Genomic DNA, 21,560 nt, shown 5'->3' with positions numbered 1-21,560 from the left:
TGAGCAAAATACAAGTAAGCTGTCCTGATATACCACTTTTCATTTATTAGAATGGAAAAAATCTAAAAGTCTGAAAACACAATGCTGGCAAGACTAGAGGAAAAAGTGACTTTCACTTTTTGTGAGGGTGGGGGAGAACAATGTAAATACATCAACTATTTATTCATTAAAAAGCAGGAGGAGGGAGTCTATGATCTTATTTTAACTACCTTGTTTTTCTGAGACACTTGGCACTTGATTAACTTTTTCTCACTCCCTGATCCCTTGGTTTCTGTGTCACCAACCTCAGAACCTGACCTCTTCTCTGACATCCCAATAAATAAAAGTGTTCTAGGAGTCCAACCTTTGCCCTTTTCTCTTTCCACTCTGCAGTCTTGTTTATTCATAGATTCAATCATCACATATCAGCATATATCACCCAAATCTCTTCTCCAGACCAGATCAATTCTATACAATTGGTAAGTATATCTAGTTATTTACTAAAAATCACCTAGGTGTTACATAGACGCTTTAAATTCAACCCTTACACAGCTGAACTCAATCCTTTTCCTCTACCTCCCTCCATATACTCTAGCTTAGTGATTAGTCCCACCATCCATGTAAGTCCTCTAAATTTTACCTTCCCAACATCTCTCACATCCAACCCACTGGCTTTATTTCTATGACTACTGCCTTACTTTACATCTCATCTCCACTTATCCAGACTACTGAGGCAATCCAACAGTTCTATCTCTAGTACATCTTTCTAATTCATCCACCAATATATAATTATTGTTCATAAAGTGAAAATAAAATTATTGAGCTGTCTGCTCAAAATCTTCTCTTACCACCTATAGGATAAATTCCAAACCCCTAAGTACAGAGGGCCTTCCATGATCTGGCTTGGCTCTTGCTGTCCTCTCCTTTCTTCTTACTGAAGTGATTCTCTAGATTCAAACCATAATTTAACGTGTAGTGCAGTGTATCACAGTGTCAGTCAGCCTCTTTCCCCAGCCACCCATGTCTCTTAACCAATGGACTCATGGTCAAGTGGCTATAGCAGCCAAGATGAAGGTTAGCAACATGGACTTTCACTCACCAAGACCAACTTGGTTCTAGCCAATGTTGAGTGCCTAGACTGCCAAATGCAAAGACCAACAATGCCACCATTCCTGACACTTTCTGCTTTCTAGAATAGACTCGATACAGAGGGCTTCCCTAGTGGCTCACCAGTAAAGAATCTCCCTGCAGTGCAGGAGACCTGGGTTTGATCTCTGGGTCAGGAAGATCCCCTGAGGAAGGAAATGGCAACCCGCTCCAATATTCTTGCTTGGGAAACCCCATGGACAAAAGAGCTTCATGGGCTACAGTTCATGGGGTCACAGAGAGTTGGACACAACTTAGCAATTAAGCCACCACAGCCACAGATCTGTCTTCCTTGTCTTCAGTATTTCCATCAAAACCACCACCCATGAATTTACAGAATGCCTATGACTCATTGTGATATTCCATACAACACTGCTTCTGATCAGGAAACTTATTCTACAGGTAATTAAAGCACAACGGTCACATGGGTACACAGTCATGAATTTCACTGGTCTTATGTGTCCTCCATCATCTTAAGTGGCTGGCCTGAGAGAACAGTGGAAGAGTAGACATTATAAATTTATTGTCTCTCGGTGCCAAATCCATCCTTCTGTGTTACTAGGCTGAGCCCTGTAAACAAGGGCACCTTTTCCCACTGCCTCAAGGATTTACGTTTTTCTTAACAAAGGCACTGCAGGGCCGCTGCAAGATGACAGAGAGTGGGAGGGGCTTCTCTTCCCATGGAGTGTTTGTATTTCACCAGGTAGCCAGTAGATCTGAATACAGGAGGTCTGCAAGTGCTCACCTCGGATACCATCACAGAATGGCTCCTGTCCACACACACTGGCAAATTTCTCAGCCTCTCAGTAGGCCGCTTCTATGGATCAGTTCCAGCTCACTGCTCCAGCAAATGTCACTGCATGTCCCTGTGGCAGCCACACCCTCTCCAAAGAAGTCTGTTATCTCAGGTTAGGAAGGGGCTTGGAGGGAGGTATTCTGCTAGTTCTTTGTTGACTCCCTTATCCTAGAAGGCATAATTACTGGTTTCCGCACACACTATTTCTGAACCCCTTACGAGTCCTCTTTTATCCATTTTAGTGGTTGAGCATCTTTTCAGTTCAGTTCAGTCGTTCAGTCGTGTCCGACTCTTTGCAACCCCATGAATTGCAGCACGCCAGGCCTCCCTGTCCATCACCAACTCCCGGAGTTCACTCAGACTCATGTCCATCGAGTCAGTGATGCCATCCAGCCATCTCATCCTCTGTCGTCCTCTCTGTCGAGCATCTTTCACCAGTTGACAACTCTCTGTATTTAATACCCTGCTAGTGAAAAAGATTTTCCCGATCCTAAACAAGACCAGATTAGCTTTCAATAATTAAAAAAAGTAATGGATCTGTCCTCGGTGTTGTATATATGTCCTATTTGCAGTACACTTGCTCATATTAGGTCCAAGTCTAAGAAGAATCTAGGCTTCTGTGTGCTTCACTAGAGGGCCAATTTATTAAAAAGAAAAAGTTACCAAAAATATCTGCAATTCAATCAGAAATCACTACAGTAGCCATTAAGAGTTAAATGATCCTAAAAGACAGATATAAAAAGAGGGACTTCCCTGGTGGTCCTGTGGTTAAGACTCTGCCCTTCCACTGCAGGGGGCAGGGGTTCAGTTCCTGGTCAAAGATCCCACATGCTTCATGGGCATGGCCAAAATATTTTTTTTTTTAAAGAAAGACAACAAAAGAAAGGATTGTGCCAAGTCTTAAAGTCTTCAGATTTTGGTAGGAAAACATACAGATAATTAAAATCCAAAGAAATGCCAAGTTCAATCAAGTAAAGGAAAAGACCTAAGGAGACACTAAAAGGAAATTCTGTGACAGTCAGACTAGTCCATCAGGGTTCAAACACGGATCCAATCAGGCTGACCAAAGTCCTCTGGTCATTAAGAATTCTCAGCAAAAAACAAAAACAAAAAATTCTCAGCAAATAGAGAATTACAGATAAAAGTAATATAAAAATTTGGCATAACATACTTATTTAGCAAATAATCATCTTTTCACTCCAGGAAAATTTACAATTAAGAACAGAAATGCTTAAAGGAAATTATGTAGTGTTAATACTCTTATGTTAAGGACTCTGTGCATATTTGGAATCTTAAGTTTTTGTAACATTTAAAGACAATCTGACCTATTAAAGTAGGTCAGGTTTGCAATTTTAATTCAAAATGTACAATTGTTATAGATTTATTTTTTAATCAGAAAGCTTACTATTTATATATTATATTCAAATTTAAAGAATTTCCTTTTTAAGAAGGTTGATTATTCAACAAACCTTCTTAAAAAGGTAAAATCTTTAAATTTATGAATCAAATGTAATGTTTTTAAGATGTCTGTTTACAAATTAGCCTAAATATTCAAAGGCCCTTAAAAGTGATTCTTAAAATTTGCTAGACCTGGGAAGTCCCTGGAAGCCCAGTGGTCAGGGCCCCGTGATTTCACTGCCAAGTGCCCAGGTTCAATACTTGGTAGGGAAACTAAGATCCCACGGGCCTCGTGGTGTGCCAAAAAAAAAAAGCTGCTAGACTTTCAATGGGATAAGATTTGAAAACTGATTCTAAAAGATTTAAGAACTTAGTTTTTAAATTTTAGCCGTTATAAATTGAGGTTTTTTAAAAAATACAAGAATTCTAAACAGGCTTTTCTGCGCACAAAGGCTATCTCAATGGGCATCAAGAAATTAACCTACAACTAGAGGAGTGATGGAACCAACTTGCTAAATTCTGAGAAATCTTGCAAGCTGATTGTTAAACACAGTGTTATAAAAATGAGTACAATTACTTTACAAACAAAGTTAACAAATAATCTAAATTCATCAGTTTCTAATTATTTTATTACATTTTACTATTATCTATGTTCTTGAGATTATTTTTTAAATTTTATTTGTAAGGTGGAAATTATAGTTGCATCCTACTACATTTCTTCCTAATTCAATATTCAGTGATGTCATGTCAGTAGCTTGAAATTGGCCATAGTGGAAGTATTTACACCACAGAAATGGGCAAACTACAAATCAAGGCTTGTGGATTAAGGAAAGCCACAGAAAAGCTGTGCTCTGATATTACAGTAAAAGAGCCACAATGTAAAGGGGAGAAGACAAATAAAATAGTACATAACAGTTAAAAGGGCTCTAGAGATCACCTAATATTCTAGTTGATCCTTACTCCTTGGAAGGAAAGTTATGACCAACGTGGATAGCATATTTAAAAGCAAAGACATTACTTTGCCAACAAAGGTCCATCTAGTCAAGGCTATGGTTTTTCCAGTAGTCATGTATGAATGTGAGAGTTGGACAGTGAAGAAAGCTGAGAGCCGAAGAACTGATGCTTTTGAACTGTGGTACTGAAGAAGACTCTTGAGAGTCCCTTGGAGTGCAAGGAGATCCAACCAATCCATCCTAAAGGAGATCAGTCCTGGGTGTTCATTGGAAGGTCTGATGCTGAAGCTGAAACTTCAGTACTTTGGCCACCTCATGCGAAGAGTTGACTCATTGGAAAAGACCCTACTGCTGGGAAGGATTTGAGGCAGGAGGAGAAGGGGACGACAGAGGATGAGATGGCTGGATGGCATCACCGACTCGATGGACATGGGTTTGGGTAGACTCCCGGAGTTGGTGATGGACAGGGAGGCCTGGAGTGCTGTGATTCATGGGGTCGCAAAGAGTCAGACACGACTGGGCGACTGAACTGAATAGTCTAGGGCAGTACACAAAGACTCAGAAATAATACAAGGGGAGTTCTCAAGACAGTTAAGTACACAAAGTTTGAATAGAACCATGTTCATACACATAGTGAAATGAAATAGGCAGGAAAATTAAACCCCAGTTTACAAGAGAGAGAGAGAAAGAGCAGACTGTAAAATGACTAGGACTTATTGCAAATGCCATTCTAAGGGGCGTGGGACTTTAACTTACAATAGGATCTACTGAAGTTTGAGGACAGGAGAGAAGACATTAATCTGGCCAACAGCTTATTGGATGCCATGAAGGTAGTGAAACACTGTAATTCTGAAAATTGTGAAGCAGACAGAAAAAAAATTACATACAGTAAACAAACAGGGGGGCCTGGAGGGCTACAGTTCATAGGGATGAAGAGAGTTGGACATGACTGAAGCGATTTAGCACACACAAGTTAAAAATCAATTAAAACTCAAAGCTCAAAAGAATACATACTCTGGTTCCACTTCTATAAAACAAACCCATTGATACTGACAAAAAGCAAATCAGTGGTTTCCAAGTGTTAGAGAGATGAACTACAAGGGATCTTGTGGGTGATAGAAATGTTCTATATCTTCACTGTAATGTATGTATATAACTGTAGAAACTTATCAACTGATACATTTTTTTTTTTCTGGCCTTGCCGGGCGGCTTCTGAAATCTTATTTCCAGACCAGGGGTGGATCCCGGGCCATCAGCAGTGATAATGCCGAGTCCTAACCACTGGACTGTCAGGGGATTCCCTCAGCTGATAACACTTAAAATGGATGGAGTTTACTATATTAAAGTATTCCTCTGTTAAAAAATAATTACAACTCAAATTAATCAAACATTTGATGAAACTTCTAGTTTCCCTCTTTTCATCTAGTAAGCTCTCAGTACGTATGCATGCATGCATACTCAGTCACTTGAGTGGAGTTCAATCAACTCTTTGCGACTGTATGGACTGTGTAGCCCATCAGGCTTCTCTGCCCATGGGATTCTCCAAGCAAGAACGCTGGAGTGGGTAGGCATGCCCTCCTCCAGGGGATCTTCCCAACCCAGGGACTGAACCCTAGTCTCCTGCATTGCAGGCAGATTCTTTACCGCTGAGCCACCAGGGAAACCCCTCAGTACCTACAATCACCATCAATTTTTTCCTCAGATACTATGTGCAGGTAAAACTTCATTTCTAACTTTTCCTCACCCCATCCCCATGCAATCCAATCCTTCCCATCCCCTCCTAACAATCTCTGGTAGGCTGCTCATTTTCTTCACCTGTATAATGGGCATAAAATGACCTACCTCACAGGTATATAATGCACTCCACATATAGCAAGAGCTCAAAATAGTGACTGTTCTGCCTTAGTCATTTTCTACATATTGATGCTCCTTGAAGGTCAGAGTCTCTTACTTATGTTTGCATTTTTCTCACTGAACCTAGCACAGGGAACAATAGAGGCCCCAAATAAGAATTTTTCCAGAGAAATGTCTGTGGCACCTAGAAATTCAGATATGGATGAAAAAACACTATTCAAGTGAGAATTTTAAATGTTATAAAGTCATAAACGTCATGCAATTTGAAAAGGAAAGATCAATTATGACTGAAGGAAGCAGGAAATATGTCTAAGAGGAGGTAACACTGAGCTAGCTGAGGTCTGAAGGGGAATAAGGGGAGGGTGCATATTTTCTTCCCTAAATGGTAATTATAAACTGCAAAATAGAAGTCCAAGAGAAAAACCTTTAACAGTGACATCAGGATCCTTCTTAACAGCAAAATACTGTAAAAAGGTCCGAGGCAAGCAAAACTAGGCTCTGCAGACACTACTGACCTTGAAGACAAAAAGAAGCAACTTTTTCCAATGACTAAATAATTACAGGGCTTCCCAAGTGTCTCAGTGGTAAAGAATCTGCCTGCCAATGCAGGAGACACGGGTTCCATCTCTGATCCGAGAAGATATCCTGGAGAAGGAAATGGCAACCCACTCCAGTATTCTTGCCTGGGAAACCCCATGGACAGAGGAGCCTGGCGGGCTACTGTCCATGGGGTCGCAAAAGAGTCGGACAGGACAGAAACGACTAAACAACAACAACAACAAATAATTGCAACAGTAGTATCCGGAGTATGATCTCTAAGTTCAGGATGGAGTAAGGTTTAAGGACAAAAATCAGGAAATGTAAGTTTCAAGATCCCTGTACCACTAATATTCTGAGGTACACCTTAACGCTAAAGTGGACTCGAGGGCAAGCAGAGTAACTGTTTCAACTCTGACCTCGAAGGTGGTTCCAGGAAGTCAGTACAGACCGCTGGGGCCCAGCTGTACAACGGGCTCAACGTAGAATGGCTTTTGTGGGGCCTATAACCGTCTCCCCGAGCATCCCAGAAGCCAGAGAAGCAGTGCACTACTAAACCCAGTTGCCGGAATCCATCGGAAGTCACTGCAATTGAAGTTTGCCGCCTTACCCAGTCTAACACATTAAGCAACCCCAACTCCCACTTACAAAGAGCCCTACGGTTTGCACTTGCTTCCCTGTCTCATTATGAGCAATGGAACGTGACGATCAGGCTTCCCGCTCCGCCCGGAGAAGGCCCAGTCTCAGCCAAGGGCTAAAACAGCGAGTGGATAAAGCTATCTCTGGACACAGAATCCACAAAGAGATGGAAGAGTCCAGGCGTCAGACCCACTCAGGCCCTCACACTGGGGCCCAGAGGTCCGCGGGGCAACAGTGGAAGGTACAAGGGGAACGGTGGGCGGCCAAGCTCACCTGCCGCTTGTTCATCCGCCGCACATCGTCCAAAAAATCTAGAGACAGCATGGCGGGGCCGGCGAGGGGACACGGGAAGAAGAGAGGGCGCGATGTGACCGGCGGAAGGAACGGCTGGCGCACGAGCCAAGCGCACACTGGACAGGACCCCGCGGTGCCCGCGCTTCCGCTTCCGGGGTGGAACCGGCGCGGCCCCGCCCCTTCAGCGCTACGAGGGGACAAAGGGACTCCCGACCAGCCTCCTGGCCTGGCCTCGCTGAAGGAGGCTCTCGTACCTCCTGGAGCTCGTCTGCTGAAGCCCACTTCCCGCGCTCATCCTCGCGGCCCCACACTGAGGTGGCCGCTCACGGTTAGATAGGAGACAACTTTGCAACCTCCGGAAGGCGGGACCTAGCGCACGCCTGGCCAATAGGGAACCGTGTCTCCGCGGGCAGAAAAGGCCCCTGAGTGGCCCGCCTCAGTTCAAGCCCGGGCCGCGAGTCTGGGTGTGGCGCTGGACTTGTCCTGAGCTCCGGGAAACTGACGACTGAGGTATTTCCATAAGTGCTACTGGGTTAGGGCGGAGGCTGTGACTTTCAGAGCACTGCCTGAAGCTTTCAGGAGTTTAAGAAGCTCTTAGTTGCAGAGAAAATCTGATAGTATTAGAAAACAACCAAACCCAGAAGTGAGAGGAAAACAAGAGGAGAAGATTGCCAAACCATTGGGGCTTCCCTGGTAGCTCAGATGGTAAAGAATCTGCCTGCAATGCGGAGACCTGGGTTTGATGCCTGGGTCAGGAAAATCCCCTGGAGAAAAGAATGGCTGCCCACTCCAGTGTTGCTTAGAGAATCCCATGGACAGAGGACCCTGGCGGGCTACAGTCTACGGGGTCCCAAAGAGTCAGACACGACTGAGCACCTAATGGATGACGGGTGGATTCATCAACTTATAAAGGGATGAACAAAATATGGTATATCCATACAATTGAATATTATTTAGAAACATAAATATTTTGACATAGATGAACCTTTAAAAGTATTAGATTCTGAAAACATTGGTTCTTAATGAAAGAAGCCAATCACCAACGACCATGAATTTTATGTAAAATGTCCGGAATAGCCAAATCCATAAAGACAAAAAGCAGTGGCTGCAGAGGTCTGGGAGGGTTAGGTAAAGTGGGAGGTGATGCTAGTGGGTATGGGGTTTCTTTTGGGGGGGGTGGGGAGATGTTGAAAATGTTCCAAAATTGATTGTGGTGATAGTTATACAATTCTCAATTGAGTTCAGTTCAGTTCAGTCACTAAGTCGTGTCCCACTCTTTGCGACCCCATAAATCACAGCGCGCCAGGCCTCCCTGTCCATCACCAACTCTCGGAGTTCACAGAGACTCATGTCCATCGAGTTGGTGATGCCATCTCATCCTCTGTCGTCCCCTTCTCCTCCTGCCCCCAATCCCTCCCACCATCAGGGTCTTTTCCAGTGAGTCAACTCTTCACATGAGGTGGCCAAAGTATTGGAGTTTCAGCTTTAGCATCAGACCTTCCAATGAACACCCAGGACTAATCTTCTTAGGAATGGACTGGTTGGATCTCCTTGCAGTCCAAGGGACTCTCAAGAGTCTTCTCCAACACCACAGTTCAAAAGCATCAGTTCTAAGGCGCTCAGCTTTCTTCACCGTCCAACTCTCACATCCATACATGACCACTGGAAAAACCATAGCCTTGACTAGACGGACCTTTGTTGACAAAGTAATGTCTCTGCTTTTGAATATGCTATCTAGGTTGGTCATAACTTTGCTTCCAAGGAGTAAGCATCTTTTAATTTCATGGCTGCAGTCACCATCTGCATTGATTTTGGAGCACAAAAAAATAATGTCTGACACTGTTTCCCCATCTATTTTCCATGAAGTGATGGGACCAGATGCCATGATCTTAGTTTTCTGAATGTTGAGCTTTAAGCCAACTTTTTCACTCTCCACTTTCACTTTCATCAAGAGGCTTTTTAGTTCCTCTTCACTTTCTGCCATAAGGGTGGTGTCATCTGCATATCTGAGCTTATTGATATTTCTCCCGGCAATCTTGATTCCAGCTTGTGCTTCCAGCCCAGCGTTTCTCATGACGTACTGTGCATATAAGTTAAATAAGCAGGGTGACAATATACAGCCTTGACATACTCCTTTACCTATTTGGAAGCAGTCTGTTGTTCCATGTCCAGTTCTAACTGTTGCTTCCTGACCTGCATATAGGTTTCTCATGAGGCAGGTCAGGTGGTCTGGTATGCCCATCTCTTGAAGAATTTTCCACAGTTTTATTGTGATCCACACAGTCAAAGGCTTTGGCATAGTCAATAAAGCAGAAATAGATATTTTTCTGGAACTCTCTTGCTTTTTCCATGATCTACGGGTGTTGGCAATTTGATCTCTAGTTCCTCTGCCTTTTCTAAAACCAGCTTGAACATCCAGAAGTTCACGCTTCATGTACTGCTGAAGCCTGGCTTAGAGAATTTTGAGCATTGCTTTACTAGCGTGTGGAGAAGGCAATGGCACCCCACTCCAGTACTCTTGCCTGGAAAATCCCATGGATGGAGGAGCCTGGAAGGCTGCAATCCATGGGGTCGCTGAGGGTCGGACATGACTGAGCGACTTCACTTTCACTTTTCACTTTCATGCATTGCAGAAGGAAATGGCAACCCACTCCAGCATTCTTGCCTGGAGAATCCCAGGGACAGGGGAGCCTGGTGGGCTGCTGTCTACGGGGTCGCACAGAGTCGGACACGACTCAAGTGACTTAGCAGTTACTAGCATGTGAGATGAGTGCCATTGTGCGGTAGTTTGAGCATTCTTTGGCATTGGCATGAAAACTGACCTTTTCCAGTCCTGTGGCCACTGCTGAGTTTTCCAAATTTGCTGGCATATTGAGTGCAGCACTTTCATAGCATCATCTTTCAAGATTTGAAATAGTTCAACTGGAATTCCATCACCTCCACTAGCTTTGTTCATAGTGATGCTTTCTAAGGCCCACTTGACTTCACATTCCAGGATGTCTGTCTCTAGGTGAGTGATCACACTATCCTGATTATCTTGGTTGTGAAGCTCTTTTTTGTACAGTTCTTGTGTGTATTCTTGCCACCTCTTCTTAATATCTTCTGCTTCTGTTAGGTCCATACCATTTCTGTCCTTTATCGAGCCCATCTTTGCATGAAATGTTCCCTTGGTATCTCTAATTTTCTTGAAGAGATCTCTAGTCTTTCCCATTCTGTTGTTTTCCTCTATTTCTTTGCATTGATTGCTGAGGAAGGCTTTCTTATCTCTCCTTGCTATTCTTTGGAACTCTGCATTCAGATGCTTATATCTATCTTTTTCTCCTTTGCTTTTCACTTCTCTTCTTTTCACAGCTATTTGTAAGGCCTCCTCAGACAGCCTTTTTTTTTTTTTTTTTTTTTTTTGGCATTTCTTTTCCATGGGGATGATCTTGATCCCTGTCTCCTGTACAATGTCATGAACTTCCATCCATAGTTCATCAGGCACTCTATCTATCAGATCTAGTCCCTTAAATCTATTTCTCACTTCCACTGTATAATCATAAGGGATTTGATTTAGGTCATACCTGAATGGTCTAGTGGTTTTTCCTACTTTCTTCATTTTAAGTCTGAATTCGGCAATAAAGAGTTCATGATCTGAGCCACAGTCAGCTCCTTGTCTTGTTTTTGCTGACCATATAGAGCTTCTCCATCTTTGGCTGCAAAGAATATAATCAATCTGATTTTGGTGTTGACCATCTGGTGATGTCCATTTGTAGAGTCTTCTCTTGTGTTGTTGGAAGAGAGTGTTTGCTATGACCAGTATGTTCTCTTGGCAAAACTCTATTAGCCTTTGCCCTGCTTCATTCCATACTCCATGGCCAAATTTGCCTGTTACCCCAGGTGTTTCTTGACTTCCTACTTTTGCATTCCAGTCCCCTATAATGAAAAGAACATCTTTTTTGTGTTAATTCTAAAAGGTCTTGTAGGTCTTCATAGAACCATTCAACTTCAGCTTCTTCAGCGTTACTGGTTGGGACATAGGCTTGGATTACCGTGATATTGAATAGTTTGCCTTGGAAATGAACAGAGATCATTCTGTCATTTTTGAGATTGCATCCAAGTACTGCATTTCGGACTCTTTTGTTGACCATGATGCCTACTCCATTTCTTCTAAGGGATTCCTGCCCACAGTAGTAGACATAATGGTCATCTGAGTTAAATTCACCCATTCCAGTCCATTTCAGTTCGCTGATTCCTAGAATGTCGACGTTCACTCTTGCCATCTCCTGTTTGACCACTTCCAATTTGCCTTGATTCATGGACCTGACATTCAGGTTCCTATGCAATATTGCTCTTTACAGCATCAGACCTTGCGTCTATCACCAGTCACATCCACAACTAATATTGTTTTTGCTTTGGCTCCATCCCTTCATTCTTTCTGGAGTTATTTCTCCACTGATCTCCAGTAGCATATTGGGCACCTACCGATCTGGGGAGTTCCTATTTCAGTATCCTATCATTTTGCCTTTTCATACTGTTCATGGGGTTCTCAAGGCAAGAATACTGAAGTGGTTTGCCATTCCCTTCTCCAGTGGACCACATTCTGTCAGACCTCTCCACCATGACCTGCCCGTCTTGGGTGGCCCCACACGGCTTGGCTTAGTTTCATTGAGTTAGACAAGGCTGTGGTCCGTGTGATCAGATTGGCTAGTTTTCTGTGATTATGGTTTCAGTGTCTGTCCTCTGTTGCTCTCTCGCAGCACCTACCGTCTTACTTGGGTTTCTCTTACCTTGGACATGGGGTATCTCTTCATGGCTGCTCCAGCAAAGCGCAGCTACTGTTCCTTACCTTGAACGAGGGGTATCTCCTCACGGCCGCCCCTCCTGACCTTGAATGTGGAGTAGCTCCTCACTGAATTGTATACTTCAAATTGGTGAGCTGTATGGTACATGAATTATATCACAATAAAGCTGTTGCAAAAAAGAAAAAAGAACCATTGACTTCTTGTTCGTTGTTAAATTTCCAGTGGCGAATGCACAACCTGACAAACATTGGGCACCCAACAAATATTTGTTGAATTTAAAATATGTGTGTGTGTTGGGTATCTCCAGCTATTGTACATAGATAAACCACACCTATTGAGTCAAAATATGAACCCCTGATTTCTCAAAATTAGGAAGGCCTGTGGAGGAAAATAGACATAAGCTCCATGAAGGCAAGGACCTTTTCTTGTCCATTCATCTCTCCCCAGTCTTCTTAACAGTACCTAACTTTCTCCATATGTGTTTTTTTTTAATTTATTTACTTAATGTATTTTTGGTTGCACTGTGTCTTCGTTGCTGGGCACAGGCTTTGTGTAGTTGCAGCCAGCAGGGGCTACTCTAGTTTCAGAGCATGGGCTCAAGGGTACGAGGGCTCAGTAGTTGTAATATAGGGGATTATTTGTCCCATGGCATGTGGAATTTAATTCCCTGACCAGGGATCACACCTGGGCCCCCTGCATGGGGATCATGGAGTCTTGGCCACTGGACCACTGGGGAAGTACCCTACTTTATGAACTTTAAATGTCAGACTAATTATGATTTTCTCAGAAATCATGTTGCATCTCAATAGTCATTTCACTCTTTAGGTTGTGTTTGCTCTATAGTTTGTCTCAGCTAATGTTCAGTTGGTAGGATGCAGTTACTGTAATGTATTGTTTGATGATAAGTGTTTAGTTTATGTGTTAAATTTGAAATTTCACTGTATTACATTTTATTTTCAACTAACAAAAATGCTCATTAATTCAAATCAGTTAGTTTAAAGTTAATTAAATCAGAATGCTGAATATGTTCAAACTCAGAAAAAAAGTTGTAAATGAAACATTGCCCAGGAATCCAGTGCAAATATATATACTGGGTGAATCTGACTGCACTGGGACTGGGTAACCCACAAGTGTAATGAATTATGATGAGCAGCTGAAAAAGAACGGTGCTAATAGACGTATGATAAGCCTCTAAGAAGTATGTTTTATTAAACTGGCAGTAGAAAACAAACGTATGGTTACAAGCGGGGAAAAGAAAGCAAGAGGGATAAATTGGGAGATGCGGATTGCCATGTACACACCACTATATATAAAATAGATAACTAATAAGGACCTACTGTATAGCACAGGGAACTCTGCTTAATACGCTAATGACTTATATGGGAAAAGAATCTAAAAAAGAATTATCTACTCTTTTGTATGTTGTATATGTATAATGGGTTCACTTTGCTGTACACCTAAAACAAACACAATATTGTAAATTAACTATACTCTAATTTTTACATTTTTTTTATACTCTAATGAAAATGTTTAAAAAAGATAAACTGGTTGTCTATTTGCCCCTGGTTCCCAGTGCATCACGTGTGTTTCATTCCATAGCTTATGAGATTTGGTCAAAACAGTGTCAACTAAGTCTGTGAGATTTTAGTCCCTTTTTTTTTTAATGGCCAATCTGATAACCAAAAAACCTTTTTCTAGAGGAAGAAAAACCCACAAAATAATACTGTCTAATATAACTTTGATAAAATTTCTCACTAAAGATCAAAACTATAAAGCTATACTTTGAAGCTATGCTTTTTATAGCCAAAACAGGTACAGGTCACATTTTTGCCAAAAAGCTTTTAAAGTCAGTCACAATGTTAATGATTAATAATAGCTCAGTAAGAAAACTAAATAAGATTTTGGCAAAATTCCTTTATCAAAAGATATTGTTGAAAGAAACAGATACCGTTGGACATTGCATAATATCCATGGCATATAAAGTAGACAAACACATTGTCTGGAGTTGCCTAGGGCTGCTGGAGAAAGCCATCCTACTGTGGCAGGTCCTGGAAACCTAGCACACCCTTTTCCCCTCATTTTCATTGATCTGATGAATTAGTTATCTATTTCTGTATAACAAATCACCCCCAAACCTAGCAACTTAAAACAAGAAACATTATCTCTGTTTCTGTGGGTCAGAAATTTGGGACCGCCCTCACCTACCAGTGGTTTAGGTTCAAAGTCCCTCCGAAAGTTACAGTCAAACTATCCAGAGGGGCTGCCGTCTCGTCTGAAGGCTTAACCGAGGGAGGGTCTGCTCCATGCTCACTCATGTAATTGTTGGTAGGTCTTGGTTATTCCTGGGCCATTGGAGTGAAGCCTCAGTTCCTACTTGGCTGTTTCCCATAGGTCTTCTTCAATTGCTTGCCATGTGGACCTCTCTTTAGGGCAGCTTACAACATGGCAGCTAACTTCTATCAGAGTGAATGATCCAAGAGAGAAAAGAATGAATCCAGGATAACCAACTTATCCTGATTTTCCTGGGTTTTGCACTGAAATTCATTTATTTGGCTTCACTGTGTCTTAGTTGTGGCATGTGAGATCTAGCTCCCTGACTGAGGATAGAACCAGGGCCCCCTACAATGGGAGCTTGGAGTCTTAGCCCCTGGACCACCAGAGAAGTCCCCTACGTTATTAATATCTCTCTTTGACCACTTTCTTCATTCCCACTGTCACTACCTTGGTTCATGGTACTTTCACTTATCCTGATTATTGCAGTGAAGCCCTAATCTGTCTTCCGACCTGCAGTCTTGCTCCAGGTCTTGGCTTACTCCAATCTACCCTCCACACTGCAGCCAGAGTGATTTATCCAAGCCATTAATTTGGTGATGTTACTTTCTTACATAAAATCTTTCAGTAGATCCTCCTGACTCGCAGGATATGTCAAATTCCTTAGCATGCTACAAAAGACACTTTGTGATCTGGCCCCTTTCTCCCTCTCCCTTCCCTGAATGCCACATGCTCTCACTTTTGTGTAAGTTGCCTCCTCTGCCTGAAAAGAGATGCCTCCTCCATCTCACCCCAACATTTTTTTTTTTAAGTTTTTTTTTTTCTTTTGGCTGTGCTGGGTCTTCTCTAGTTACGCTGATTCATGGTTACTCTAGTTGCCATAAGAGGGCTTCTCATTGCGGTGCCTTCTCTTGTTGAGGAGTATGGGCTCAAGAGCCGGGCTCAGTGGTTGTGGCGCATGGATTTAGTTGCTCTGGGGACATGTGGGATCTTCCCAGAACAGGGATCAAACCCTGCACTAGCAGATTTGCAGGCAAGAATCTGCAGGCAAGCAGATTCTTTAACCACTAGACCACCAGGAAAGCCCACCCCAGCACTTTTTATTCCTCCTTGCCTTTCAGATTCAAGTCATTTACCACCTTCTCTGGGAAGCCTTCACTGCACTTCTGTTTGCATTCTTACCATCATTTGTGTATTGTGTAGTTGCACATTGTGTATCTGTTGCTCTCACCAGACTCTGAGTTTCCTGGGGGCAAGAGCTTTAAAGCTTATCTTTTTACTCCCAACTTCTTAGGTGAAACAAACACAAAAGAAAGATTGTCAAATGAATGAATGGAGGCCCAGCCCTTCCAGAGACAGATGGATCAAGGATGACTTTAAGGATAGGATTACCCTCACTCAGATTCACAGTGTGTGCTCAAGGCTGAAAGTGGATTTATTGAAATAAAAAGCAGAAGATATAGGGAACTTCCCTGGTGGTCCAGTGGTTAAGACTCCATGCTTCTGTATGGAGTGGCTGAATCCCTTCTCTGTGTACCTGAAACTATCACAACATTGTTAATCAGCTATATCCCAATACAAAATAAAAAGTTAAAAAAATAAAAATGCTAAAAAAAAAAAAAAGCCAAATACTCTTGTACTTCCACTTCAGGGGGCACAGATTCCATCCCTGATCAGGGAGCTAGATCCCACATGTCACATGGCATGGCCAAAAAAAAAACCTAGAAGATATAGCCCTCGTTCTTGAAGGGTTTTCAGTATCATTTGCAGCAGCAGAAGAAAAAGGTATCTATTATGAAAGGAAACAAGCTAGATATAACTGCTAGCCTATACATGCTATTGAAACTCATAGAAGAAAGACTCTTTCAGGCACGGCCTTAGTCAAAGGAGATTCTTGAGGGAAGCTGGACCACAGCTAGGTCAGCTTTGTATTGTAATAAAGGAAGCATAATGTCCAGCACAGGTTAGAAATGGGGTTAGGTGTGGGGAGATGGCTAACTCCCGATTTTCATTCCTTGGGAGCTTACAGTTTTGAATAAAAGGGAGGCTCAGTAAGAAATAATTGGGATGAAAAGAATCCGTTAGGAAGGAAGAGGACCTGGAGAGATTAATGTAAACTGGGTGGATCTGGAAAGGCTTAATGAGGCTTCCCTGCAGTGTTGGGATAGAAACAGTACCTCTTATGAAAATAATTCAGATATTTAGGACAGGTGATACCACACTACATAAGATGTGAAGCCTCGGGAATGAACTTTCCCAAATATGGGTCTCTGACTTGCTATTTTCTCTGCCCACCGGACTGCCAATCTTTCCAAACACCTAAGTCTTCTGGACCCCATCAATCACAATGGCATGTCTGGTATTTTTCTTTACATATATTCTGCTGGCCTGCCTGAAGGAAACATAGAGTATAAGTCAGGCCCATTTAACTTTTTCTTTGCTTGGTTTTGGGGGGTTTTGTTTGTTTATTTGGCTGCACTGGATCTTAGTTGCGGCATGCAGGATCATTCGAACTCTTAGTTTCGGCGAGTGGTGTTTAGTTCCCTGACCAGAGCTCCAACCCAGGCCCCCTGCATTGGGAGCACAGAGTCTTAGCCACTGGACCACCAGGAAAGTCCAAGATCCACTCGACTTTGAATCACAAATTAATCCACTCACTGGCTGTGTGACCTTGGGCCAATTAATTAACTATTTTTATCCTCACTTTTCTGGCATGTAAAATGGGGAATAAAAATCATTTCATCATTCGAAGATTACACAAGATCGTACATGTTGCTAATGCTGTTTGCACAATGGATGACAAATGCTAAGTGGGCAATAAATGCTAATAATTATTAAAAACAGGAAGTGGATTCAGCTGATATCCAAATGCTCAGGCCTAAGAAAGCCTGTCATTATATAATTGAACCTCGGTAAGTCACTTCTATACAAATCAAGGGTGTTTACCAGCAGAAGCAAAGGTGACGCCATTTTGGAAAACTCTATTCAAGAAAAAAAAAAAAAGCTATGATCTCACCCAGTTTTCTTTGACCATCCCCCAGTGAAGGAAGTGGTGGGTAGAAGGAGAAGGTCTCCCTGTGACCCTGACAGGAAAGGAAGTGGCCCCGGGCATATTGGGTAGGCTAGTGCCCAGGTCACACTGGATGTCTAGCTCTTCCCCAGTGCCACCTCCCAAAAGGATCTATCTGGGTTTGCTGAGGGGGGACCCATACACCCCACCTCCCCAAGATCAGGTCAGAGGCTAAAGAAATGGGACTTTCTGCCCACCAACCCAGTGGCTACAGACATCAGAAACTATGGTTTCAAAGTGTCTGCTGGGATTCCCCTGGTGGTCCAGTGTCTAAGACTCCCTGCTTCCAATGCAAGAGCCCTGGGGTTCGATCCCTGGCCAGGCAGCTAAATCCCACATGCTGCATTTAAGACCTAGTGCAGCCAAAGAAATAAACAATTAATAATAATAAAGTAATTGTAACTATTTAAAAAAAATAGTAATGAAATAGCTCTGTATAACATGAGACATCAGAAAGAAGTATCACTCCCCCAAATCAAAGGTGTCTTCTGTGTAGAGAGTATTACTAGGGTCACTCAAGTCTCCCTGGGTGAGTTTCAGAGAGCTCTCTTTAAAAAGTCCTGGACAGCTGCAGGGGCAGCTGGGAGAAGGAAGCTCGGCTTTCCGGACTGGTATGTGTGTGCAAGTGGTGGGGGGTGGGGGGCATCAATTTCCTGTTTGGCCATTGTGCTTTGGCTAAAAGGAGAAAGGGGCCTTGCTGTTTGCTTTTTAGTTCTTAGAGAGGAGAAAGCCATGGGTTTTTTGTTGTTTGTTTGGTTTTAATTTTTTATTATATATATAAATGTGCTTCCCAGGTGGTGCTAGTGGTAAAGAACCCCTGGGCCAACGAAATAGACATAAGAGATTTCGGTTCCATCCCTGAGTTGGGAAGATCCCCTGCAGGAGGGTGTGGCAACCTGCCCCAGTATCTTGCCTGACAAATCCCACAGAGGAGCTTGGCGGGCTGCAGTTCATAGAGTCACAGAGTCAGACATGACTGAAGTTACTTGGCACACATATATGTACATATACATATACACACACATTTAAAATATTTATTCATTCGGCTGCAAACGGTCTTAGTTGTGGCATGGAGGACCTTTGCGACATGTGAACTCTTGGTTGCAGCATGTGGGATCCAGTTCCCTGACCAGGGATCAAAGCCAGGTCCCCTGCGTTGGCAGCGTGGAGTCTCAGCCACTGGACCACCAAAGAAGTCCTGCCATGTTGTGAACGTGGAGGTCTTGTGTGTGAAGGGAGGAGAGTAAGGGGGGCAGCCAACCATAGCCCCTCCCCCTAACTGGGGCTTCCACCCACTCAGTTGTCACTGATGAATTATCTCTAGAGCTTTTGCATCTTGTAGCTAATGACAGGGGTTAGCTCCTCTTGGTAGCTTAGGGATCCTGTGGGAATCTGTTGAGGCAATAAATCACTACTGGAAATGTGGTTTGTGTAAATTTGGATTTGAATATAATGTTTGCTTAATGTAACCACATGCAAAGAAATGATCATTAGCAATCATTCCTACATGCACTCAAGCATTAAAAAACATTAACCTAAAGGCTACTTTGAGTGCTGAAACTCAGTATGCTTTGGCCACTGCCTCCCTGATCTCTGATTCCTTGCCAATCCTTCACCCTACAATCCAGGCCTATGAGAACACTTGCTGCCCCAGGATGTCATAGAGCGGTTAATGAAGTCAGTTCTGGACCAAACTGCTGTACCTTTTACAAACTACGCGACTATAGGCAAGTTATTTTAACTTCTTTGTGCCTCAGTTTCCTTATCTGTAAACAGGGATTGTGGTATCAAGGTGTGTTTTTTTTTTTATGAAGATAAAGATTTCACATGCATCGGGGCAACTAAGCCTATGAGGTTGCAATGATTGAGCCCATGCACCTAGAGCCCGTGCTCTGCAACAGGGGAAGCTGCTACAGTGAGAAGAAGGCTCGACACAACCACAGAGAGTCCAAGCACAACAACAAAGACCCAGCACAACCCCAAAACAAGGTCAAGTGAGCTAAGAATGTAAATCACTAGAACAGTGAAAGTGTTGCTCTCTCAAAGTGTCTGAATCTGTGACCTGATGGACTGTAGCCCGCAAGGCTCCTCTGTCCAGGCAAGAATACTGGAATGTGTTGCCATGCCCCTCTCCAGGGGATCTTCCCAACCCAGGGATCAAACTCAGGTCTCTGGCATTGCAGAAAGATTCTTTACCATCTGAGCCACCAGGGAAGCCCCAGAATAGTACCTGACACTTAGTAAATAATATTTATTGGGGTTTCCCTGGTGGTTCAGTAGTTGGTAGTCCACCTTGCAATGCAGGGGACACCAGTTCCATCTCTGGTCTGAATGGATTTCCCCAGGTGCCTGTGTGCCGCATCTACTAAGCCTGCAGTCTGCAACAGGAAAAAGTCACTGTAACGAGAAGCCTGTTCGTCGAAACTAGGAAAAGCCCACATGCAGCAACAAAGACCCAGTGCAGCCAAATAAATAAATTGTTGTTCAGTCACTCAATGAGTCCGCTCTTCATTGGAAGGGCTGATGCTGAAGCTGAAACTCCAATACTTTGGCCACCTAATGCGTAGAATTGACTCATTTGAAAAGACCCTGATGCTGGGAAAGATTGAAGGCGGGAGGAGAAGGGGACGACAGAGGATGAGATGGGTGGATGGCATCACTGACTCAATGGACATGAGTTTGAGTAAGCTCCGGGAGTTGGTGATGGACAGGGAGGCCTGGCGTGCTGCAGTCCATGGGGTCGCAAAGAGTCAGACACCACTGAGCGACTGAACTGAACTAAAGTCAGCTTCAGCATTGGTCCTTCCAATGAATATTCAGGGTTGATTTCCTTTAAGATTGACTGGTTTGATAATAAATAATTATCATTGTTAGGATGTACTTCCACATGGAGGCCTGAAAAGCTCCTACTTCTTCCAGACCTTGTTTAAGTGTCATCTGCTCTGTGAAGCCTGCTTAGACCTCCCCGGGGCAAAATTAACATGCCTTCATTAGTTCCACTGCCGTATTTTATATGTCCTTTTATCTGTCCTTTGGTACACTGAACTTCAATCATGCCCAATTATCTGAATCAAATGTACGGTTTCAAGGCCTGATATAATCCGGAAAAAGAATAGTCACTGTGGGAGAAATTCTTGCTTTTTTAAAGAAGAGATTGTTAACCCACGTGAGTCTGTAACTAGGAAAGTTGAATTGAACGGGTGGAGGAATACTTTTGGGGTAGAGTACTTCCTGGGCTGGGCCTGCCCTATTCCAGATTTGTCAACATCCTGCCTTCCAACTCCTTCCAGCTGCTATCTAGACTGCCTAGAGAAAAATGCACCATACCAGCCTTACCTCTCACCCTGGAGGCCTCAGCTGTACCCAGCTTCTTTCAGTTCCACAAAAGGATGCCAGGCCTCCCCTACCTCTGCTGTTTCTGCCTCGAGCGTTTTCAAGCCCTCTCTTCTCCCTTTTCCTAGCTGTTCTTTAGGCAATCTTTGTCCCCTCCTCCACCCCAAAGGCTTTCTCTTATCTCTCCAAGATGGCTCAAATTATTCTACCAAGTAAAGATCCCTTGCAGTCAGAAATGGCAACCCACTCCAGCATTCATGCCTGCAGAATCCCATGGACAGAGGAGCCTGGTGGGCTACAGTCCATAGGGGTGCAAAAGAGACACGACTGAGCCATTGAGAGAGAGAGGAAAGCAGCCACTCAGACCTTCATATTTCCCCTATCACAACATTTACTACATTTTATTAATATGTTAATTGTTTGCCTGGCTTTTCTGCAGAGTTGTAGGTTTCACAAGCTAGAAAATATGCCTGTAAAAGTAGCCCTGGGCCCAACCGACCCATAGT

At 43.2% G+C, this 21,560-nt stretch overlaps 1 protein-coding gene across 2 annotated transcripts in view; it reads right to left on the bottom strand.

Annotated features, from left to right (window-relative positions):
• Positions 1 to 7,830, bottom strand: part of SEC11A (SEC11 homolog A, signal peptidase complex subunit) — a 33,050-nt gene extending 25,220 nt beyond the window's left edge. The window contains exon 1 of one of the 2 annotated variants that reach the window (XM_025271789.2): positions 7,576 to 7,830. In XM_025271789.2, the coding sequence (XP_025127574.1) occupies positions 7,576 to 7,626 (51 nt within the window). In that variant the 5' untranslated portion in view covers positions 7,627 to 7,830. The remainder of the gene's footprint in view (positions 1 to 7,575) is intronic. The other variant, XM_006058289.3, reaches the window with a different exon arrangement.
• Positions 7,831 to 21,560: the final 13,730 nt, after the last annotated feature.

Source organism: Bubalus bubalis, chromosome 20, assembly GCF_019923935.1.
Source record: "Bubalus bubalis isolate 160015118507 breed Murrah chromosome 20, NDDB_SH_1, whole genome shotgun sequence".
NCBI classification, from domain to species: Eukaryota; Metazoa; Chordata; class Mammalia; order Artiodactyla; family Bovidae; genus Bubalus; species Bubalus bubalis.
The sequence above is the reverse complement of the archived record's forward strand: the minus strand, read 5'-3'. Positions and strand labels throughout refer to the sequence as shown.